The sequence below is a fragment of the Anopheles merus genome, chromosome 2L (genome assembly GCF_017562075.2).
Source record: "Anopheles merus strain MAF chromosome 2L, AmerM5.1, whole genome shotgun sequence".
NCBI lineage: Eukaryota > Metazoa > Arthropoda > Insecta > Diptera > Culicidae > Anopheles > Anopheles merus.
In genome coordinates this window covers 3,569,717-3,578,717 of record NC_054083.1, presented here as the reverse complement: position 1 = coordinate 3,578,717, position 9,001 = coordinate 3,569,717, and the positions used below count along the sequence as shown (strand labels likewise).

General features: G+C 49.6%; 1 protein-coding gene across 1 annotated transcript; it reads right to left on the bottom strand.

Moving 5' to 3' along the window:
- Nucleotides 1–3,934: 3,934 nt before the first annotated feature.
- Nucleotides 3,935–6,426, bottom strand: LOC121591362. Its single transcript, XM_041911755.1, has 2 exons — nt 4,761–6,426; nt 3,935–4,320 (listed from the first exon to the last, which is right to left on the bottom strand). Exons 1-2 carry the CDS (start codon nt 6,424–6,426, stop codon nt 3,935–3,937), a joined length of 2,052 nt encoding a protein of 683 aa, XP_041767689.1.
- Between the last annotated feature and the right edge of the window lie 2,575 nt (nt 6,427–9,001).

Below are 9,001 nucleotides of genomic sequence, written 5' to 3'. Positions count from 1 at the left end.
GCTGCCTGAAATAATGATTCAATGTCTGCCAGAAGAAGAAGAAGTCTGCCAGAAGGGCTCAATAGTGATCTACGCATTCTGTGTGGAAAGATTATTGCCTGAGTTTTATCCTGATTGATTTTAAGTTTCCAAGCTTGTACATACTTAACGATGATGTCAACACATTTTTGAGCTCTAAAGCGTAGTTCATCAGGTTTGCGTCCCTTAACGGCTACAGCTGTGTCATCCGCAAAGAGGAAGAGTTCACACCCTTGCGGTAGTGAAGGTATGTCAGCTAGGAAGATACAGAATAGAAGTGGTCCCAGTATACTACCTTGGGGAACTCCCGCCGAGATGCTGATACTATCTGATATTGTGGATCCTAGAGCGACACTGAACGATCGATCCTGAAGGTAACTCCGAATCATTTTGATGAGAAACTTAGGTAGCCCCTTGATTGACATTTTGTGGAGTAGGCCATCATGCCACACGTTGTCGAACGCCTTTTCAAAGTCCAGCATGACAACGGCTGTGGACTTCGACAGACGTTTGTTGTTCAGGATGGTGTTATGCTGTCTCAGCAGCTGATGGGTAGCAGAGTGCCCAGCGCGGAATCCAAATTGTTCAGGTGGCAAGATGTTGAGTTCAAAGACAGCATCACGCAACCTCCAGTAAATTACCTTCTCAAATAGTTTGCCCAACGCTGCAAGAAGGCTGATAGGTCTGAAGCTTGCTGGAAGTGTCGGGTCCTTCCCAGGTTTGAGAACGGGAATGATCTTGGCACACTTCCAACATGACGGGAAGTAGCTTAACTCAAAGCACTTTGAGAAGATGTTGGCGAGTAGCTGAAGTGCTCGAGAGGGCAATCGTTTCAACAGCAGATTGAGTATCGCATCAAAGCCTGGAGCTTTCATGTTGGCCAAGGTGGTCAGGGCACCTTTGACCTCATCACTCGTAACACAAGCTTCGGGTGGTGTTGTTGGAAGCTGGTGATTAAGTTGGTGTAAGGAGGCTGCTACATCAGCTTCGTGAGGACTGTTGATACTGGATCCGAGTTGATGGGCCTGGGCGAACTGAAACGCAAGTGCAGATGATTTTTCCGGGGCTGTGATAACAACATCGTCGTTAAATTTGAGAGGAGGAACAGGTCTCGGTTTCTTCCTCAGAATCTTGGCGAGTTTCCAGAATGGATGTGCTCTCGGGTCCAATCTTTTGACCATGTTTGCGAAATTAATATTGCGAATCATTTCGACGCGATCTGCAATAAGTCTTCCCAACATGGACGAGCGTTGTTTCAGCGCGGGATTACCAGTTCTTTGATGTTGACGCCTCAGCATGTTCCTCTCGGCGATTAGACCTTTAGTCAGTGGATCCAGGGTGAGCACAGCAGTCTTTGTTGTCACCAAAGGGACGCATTCAGCTTCAGCAGCTTTGATAGCATCTTCCAGGTTGTGAATGGCATCATCAATATCATTTACAGTGTCAATATCTGTGTGAAGTATGTGGAGATCGATTATTTGGCCGTATCTATCCCAGTTGACGAGCTTAGAGTTCCGTCGAGTGGAGGGAGGTAGACGTGGAGAATTAAGCTCGATTTCCGTAATGACTGGGAAATGATCGGAGTTTAGACCGTCGGTAGCTACTGGTTTACTAATAGTTGTGTTGGTCCAAAACAAATCCAGCGTTGATGGAATGCCGTTATGAGATATAAAAGTTGCTTGGTCAGGAAACTCAAAGGTGATGCCGCCATTTAGAAGGTGTTCTGCAAGATGGAGACCATTGGTGTTGTTACGATGATTGCCCCACATCTGGTGACGAGCATTGAAATCAGCACCGATAACAATTCGATGATTTGACCGTGTTATTTTGCGCAGGTCCTCGTTAAAGACAGTTGCCAGATTGTTGGCTGTTGAACATTGTCTGGGACAGTAGGCAGCCAGGAGTACAAGGGGGCTAGCTGCTGATGTAAATTGCACGCCAATGGCTTCAATTATGTTAGTAGCGAAGTGTGGTAGCAGCACATGTTGTAGATTCGCTTTGATCGCTATGGCCACACCTCCAGATATGTGCGCAGTAACTCGATCCAGTCGATGAACAATATAACCATTAATGTGGAAACTCATCTGCGGACTAAGATGAGTCTCCACAAGTAGAACCACATCAATATGGTGTTGACGAAGAAAGTCTTGAAGGACGATATCTTTAGGTTTGACCGAATTAGCGTTCCAAAGCATGGTAGTGAGCTTATCCATACTGAATGATGAGTTCACCAAGTACGGAGATTTGGTCAGCCTTAGTACGGCAATGACGGAGCTTTGAGCTCATTTCCCGAAAGATCTTCATGAGGGTAGTGGCATCATGAAGCTCATCGGAGGCCTCAGGCTCAGGGACCGAGGCTTGGGCGTTGGCCAGGCGCTGGGCAAGGTTATATTCGAAGCCAGCAGGAATTGGTGGCTTGAGAGTTTTACGGGGCCATGCGGTACTGCGCGGAGCAGGGGGCGGCATGCTCGAGGGGCCTGGGGGGAAAAGTTCTAAGGAGTTTGGAGCGGGCGCAGGGTTCTTACGACTCGTGGGTTGGCTCTTTTTGGTACGTTCGCTAGCCCACTTCCGTACTTCTATGTACTTAGCACGTTGTGGGCATTCTTTATCTCTAGCACTATGGTTGTTGCCACAGTTGATGCATTTTACTGCAGGATCTCCAACGTTGCTGGAGTTGCATTCATCAGTGCGCATCATCATCATGCGCATACTGCACAGCGAGGTTGAATGTGGCAGTTTCTTGTGCCATGGCCGAAGCCCTGGCAGCGTAGGCACTGAGTTGGGCCTTTGCGTCCTCCGCGATAGGGCTCCCATCGGATGATGATCGAATGGAGGGCACGAATGGTCTCGAGTTTGGCCATGGAGCACGTACCACGCTTGAAATGTGCTAAGTAGAGTTGCTGATGATAGCTGATGCTCTCTTCATTGCGACGCTTGATTCGATGAACTTCTAGAACATCAAGTTTGTGTTTCACCTTCAGTTCATCAACAAGGTCGTTTGTGTCTAGAAGTGGTAGTCCACGTATGATCACCTTGAAAGGACGTTCTTCCTTGAGGTCGTGAGTGTAATACTCCGCCTTCTGATGGTCAAGAAAGTTCATGACTTTCTTTCGGTCATCCGCTGAGCGTACGAAGATATTTGTGCCCGAACCACTCAGCTGGTACTCAACGGTAACTCCTCCGGCTTGGAGCGTAGGACGGAGAACGAAGAAGGGTATTGATTTCACCACAATTGGTGGAATTCGTCCTTTGGACGTGGGGTGCCGGTTTACGGCCGAAGATGAGGAAGGAGCTGTGGAAGCAGCTGTTGAGGGGCCAGGAGCAGCACAATTTGAATCTGCTGCAGAAACTTTCTTGGATGATTTTTTCCCCCGTACTTCGATAAAACCATCATCGATGTTCTCTACATTATCATCCATGTTAGTTTCGCTGAATGAGCGAGAGGTTTTATGACGACATACGTCGGGAGGTGTACGAGAGCGGCTACGGCCTCGGTCTCTTTTGCTACCACGCACGGACATTACCGCACGCAGCAGACACTACAAAACTGATCACGCAAGGGTATATCACAAAACAAACACAACCGTCACGATCAAGCGGCACATTGAGACTTTTTGATCTAAATTTATTCAAGAAAAACACTCGCTTATATACTGCAGAATTCGGGAATTCGAGCTGCACTTGCGGGAATTCGAGCTGCATTTGCGGGAATTCGAGCTGCACTTGCGGGAATTCGAGCTGCACGATACCGATCTACAGCAGTTTGCACTGCGTAATAGATTTATGATTAAGTTCTTTTTACACGTAGTCAATTTTCTGGAAAGCGCCCTCTACCTTACGCTAGGCGTACTAAGGATGACGCGTTACCATTACGCTTGCGGTAACATACTCCCCCGCGTTGAATTATCTAATTCAACTAGCATGAACTGGATGGCTCGTCGGTGGGAAGAACGCAGATTTTAGAGATGGAACGCTTGAAGTCTCCATCTTTCGTCTTGACGATGACCATTCGGATGTTGTCGTCAGCTCCCTTGATGATCTGCGTGACGCGGCCAAGAAACCATTTCGATGGAAGTAGACCGTCCTCCTTCAGCAGCACCATGGTATCCAGCTTCACGTTGTCCTTCTGCTTGGTCCACTTGGTTCTCTGCTGTAGTCCGGACAAGTAGTCTGTTGACCAGCGTTTCCATAGTCGACGGACAAACTCTTGCACCTTTTGCCAGCGATCGAGACGGTTGAACGGCAGCTTTTCCAGCGATGGTTCGGCCAGGGATACGATGGGGCGATGAATGAGGAAGTGACCTGGGGTTCAGCACTTCCAGATCAGATGGGTCATTGGAGAGTGGTGTAAGTGGTCTAGAGTTGAGGCATCCTTCAATATGGATCAGTAGCGTGTTGAGTTCGTCGCTCGTGAGGATGGCGTTCCCAACGGTTGGCTTGAAGTGTGTTTTGAAAGACTTCACTGCCGCCTCCCAAAGACCTCCAAACTTGGGTGAGCGAGGTGGGATGAACTTGAACTGGATGCCATCGTCGATGCAGGACTTAATCACTGATGTTTGCCACTGGTGGTTGAATTGCTTGGACAAGGAGGCAATTTCTCGGGAGGCGCCCAAGAAATTCCTAGCGTTGTCGCATTCGATGAGAGCCGGTTTCCCGCGTCGTCCAATGAATCGTCGAAGTTCCGCAAGGAAAGCGTTGGTAGACAGGTCCGCTACCAATTCGATGTGTACAGCCTTCACTACCATACAGACGAATATCGCTACGTAGCCCTTGATGAGTTGCGCCTTCCGAGATGTATGTCGATAGTGTATCGGTCCACACAAGTCGACTCCGGTGTGTAAGAAAGTTGACGTTGGTGTAACTCTCTCTGTTGGAAGGTCGCCCATGAGTTGCTGCGCAGGTGTGGGGCGGCAACGATAGCATTTGTAGCAGGATTCTTCTGGCCAGGTTTTTTGCTCGCAGTGGCCAAAATCGTTTTCGCATGCTCGCTATCAGTAGTTGTGGATTCGCATGTTGATAGGTCCGATGATACAGGGTTGCAATCTGATTCGTCAGCGGATGGTTGGCGGGTAAGATGTACGGATGCTTTCGGTCGAACGGGATTGGTGCATGTCGCAATCTTCCGCCCACTCGTAGCAGGCCATCTTGTAGAAACGGTGCTAGTTGTTTTAAAGGTGAGTTGTAGCCGACCGAATCGCCTTTCGATAGATGTTTGATGTCTTCTGGGAAGGATTCAGCTTGAGCGAGGCGAACTAGACACAGTTTAGATTCGGCTAGTTCCTCCAAGCTGAGATGATGATCCAGTCTGCGTTGTAAATGATTAGCAGGATTCGTGTTGTGTCGGAATCTTCTTAGCCACGCAACCAGACGTTGCAGTCCGGTGAACGTTGAACGGAGGCTAAAAAGTTCGTTCGGAGCCACGGATTGTGCAGCCATGCAGATTGGTCGCTCCTCCAATTCGTCCGTGGTGAATTCTTCCTGTCGAGGTTGATGAGTGTTCGGCCATTCCTCTGATGGTTGCGCCAGCCAGTCCTTGCCGTGAGTGATGTGTTGGATCTCGGACACCCGGTTAGCGATGAAGGTTTTCCAGCGTGACGGAGTTGCAGACAACCATTGCAGGACGATGGTTGAGTCAGACCAAAAGATGGTCTCGACCTGAAGCTTCAAGGCGTCTGATACCTTCTCGTACGAGTGTGCCAGTAGCAGTGCTGCAGAAAGCTCCAGTCGGGGTAAGCAAACACGCTTTTGCTTACGGGAGTCTGCTAGTGGTGCCACCTTGGATTTTGCAGTGATGAGGTTGGTTGTCACACGTCCATCGGTGTTGATCGAACGCAGGTAAATCGCCGCTCCGTATGCCTTCTCGGATGCATCACAAAAGCAATGCATTTGTAGATTCGTTGCTCGTTGATCGGTTAAGAGCCAGCGTGGAATGTGAATCGTTTGCAGCATGGCCAACTTCTCGCGAAACAGAAGCCATCGGTTTTGTAGTGCTGGTGTTAACGGTTCGTCCCAGGTGATCTGACATTTCCACAGCTCTTGAAGGAACAGCTTGGCTTGGATGATAACTGGTCCAACCAGTCCGATTGGGTCGAACAGTTTCGCAACATCCGAAAGCGCGTTTCGTTTGGTGATGATGTTGTCTACGTTCCAGCGTGGGATGTTGAACACAAAGGCGTCGGTGGAAACGTTCCATTTCAGTCCGAGTGTCTTGATGATCGGTGACTTCGCATCCAAGTTGAGAATCGTCCTTTCATCTTGCAGATGCTGGGGCAGATGTTCGAAGATCTGCCTGTTGTTGGTGGCCCATTTCCGCAAGCAGAATCCACCAGAAGCCAGAAGATTGATGAGTTGCTGACATACTCGTTGACCCTCGGGAATGTTGTTTACGCCAGTCAGCATGTCGTCCATGTAGAAGTCTCGTCCGAGGATGGTTGCTGCTTCGGGGTGGGTGCTAGCTCCGACCTGAGATAGCACTTGCAGGGTTTTGGTGGCCAAATACGGAGCACATGATGTGCCGTAGGTGACGGTGTTGAGCTGGAACGTTCGTATCGGCTCGGTTGGAGAATTTCGTCACAGGATTCGTTGCAGCGGACGATCGATGGCAGCTATGTTGATTTGCCGGTACATCTTCTCGATGTCTGCTACCAGGGCAAATTTTGACATTCTAAACCGCAATAGAATGGACATCAGGTCGTCTTGGATTGTGGGTCCGATCATTAGTGCATCGTTTAAAGATGTTCCGGTGTCTGATGCACACGAAGCGTCGAACACCACCCGGAGTTTTGTGGTGGTACTATCTGGTCGCACGATGCAGTGATGTGGGAGATAGTATGATGGTGATGAAGTTGTAGCATCGCTCTCGGCTACTTCTGTCATGTGCTGAAGTTCTGCGTACTCCTCGATGAACTGTGTGTAAGCTGTCTTCAATGAGGCATTCGAGGATAGCCGACGTTCCAAGGCAAGGAACCGGCGTGTGGCTATCCCTTTCGAATCCCCAAGACGAGCCAGCTTCTCCTCTCGCTTCGGTAGCTGCACGATGAATCGACCGTCGGTGTCTCTGGTGGTGGTGGCTGCGAACTGTTTCTCACAGTTGCTCTCCTCGACGGATAATGTGCTGGTAGCTCGGCATGACTCCAGCTCCCAGAATTTGCTCAGCTGCTCTTCGATGCTATTACTGCAGACGTGTCTCACGATGGATGAAGATGGTGATGGTGCATGAACATTGACTCTACCTGCTATCACCCAACCAAAAGCAGTGTTTTGGAGTGTCACTCTTTCGTGGGATAGCTTAATGAGTCCTTCCTTAACGACGTCGTAGTACAGCTCTGCGCCGATGATGAGGTCGATCGGGCCAGGACTGTGAAACGAAGGATCGGCCAGCTGAACTTGACGAGGTATCTGCCAGCTGCTTGTGTTGATACGGGTTGATGGGATCTCACGAGTGAGCTTGCTGAGTACGTGGAACTTTCTGGACGCTGCGTATTCGCTGTCTAATGAATGGATCCTTAACACAGCCGAATGTTATGACGTCACGGAAACTTCTCCGATTCCTCCGATGCGATGATTCTCTCGCCGTTTCGCCACACCCAGCCGTTGAGTAAGGCGCTCGGTAACGATGTTGAGTTGTGCTCCGGAATCCAGCAAGGCACGTGCTAGATGACATCATCCGTGATTGTCCTCTACCTGGACCAGTACGGTTTGCAGCAACACAACACTGTTTTCGATCTGGATGGAACAGTGGGTAAGGGACTGAGGAGGACAGATCGAACTCGTGGCTGGAGCATCCGACGCCTCAGTTGCTGGTGCGTATGATGCTGTTGTTGGCAGATCTTGCATCCGCTTGATGTACACTGCCGTAAACGATGAGCTGGAGAAAGGCAGTTGAAGCACAATCCTTTCGACTGTACTAGTTGCTTTCTGTCTGCAACACTCACACTTGTTCATTATTTCACACCGGAACACTGAATGTTTTGAAACACCGCACAATTTGCACTTTTCGTTGTACGCAACACTATTCACAGCACTGGTCGCAGCATGGATGTTTTGCACTCGAGGGTTTCTGCGCATGGTATCTCCGGTTCTGGCTCGCTGGCTGGCTTGGAGAAAGACTTCAGTACATGGCAATGGTTGCGGACGAATTGCACTAAGTCTTTGTACGTTGGGATGGTCGTAGACTTCCGGTGAAGCTCCCAATGACGCAGGGTTGTTGGATCCAGCAGCGAGCTTAGCCTGAACACCAGCAGCGTGCTCCATGCATCTGGTTTCTCGCCTTCCTTTTCGAGCATTCGTAGGTTACGCTCGAAATCGTCGACGAGTCAGCTTAGAGAATCTGCGCATTCTCTCCTCAGCGGTGATATGCTGAATAACGCCTCAACGGTGGTTTTGACGATGAGGTACTTGTTCTCGTAGCGCTCGGACAACAGCTTCCAGGCTACGTCGTAGTTTTTGGATGTAATTTCCCAAGCGTCGATCACCGCGCGTGCGTCCTTCGTCAGCGACGCAGCAAGGTAATGTAGTTTGTCACATTCGGTCAGCTGTTCTGACGAGTGTATCAGTGATTGAAACGCGTCACGGAAGGCAGGCCAGTCGCGAATATTTCCGTCGAAATGTGGTAGCACGATTTCGGGAAGTCTTGCACGCACCGGGACTGCCGTGGGTTTCTGTTCACTGCCGAAAACTGGGATTGGTGTTGTAGGCAATGGGATCTGCGATGCTAACTGGTACTCGATGTTTTTGCTGAACTCGAATACCCTGTCGTAGAACACGCCATATCGCTCGATTGCCTCCTGAGCCTGGTCGTCGCTCACAACGTCCAATATCGAGTCGTACCATTGTTTGTAGTCCAAAGCAAGCACCTTCACTCGGTCTGATATGGTTTTCAGCGAGTGAACGTCGGTGCTGTGTTTGACGAACATCTGTTCTAGACGGTCAAGCTGCCACTCCAGGTGAGTGCGTTGACGGTTTAATTTGGTGATGTCTGGAA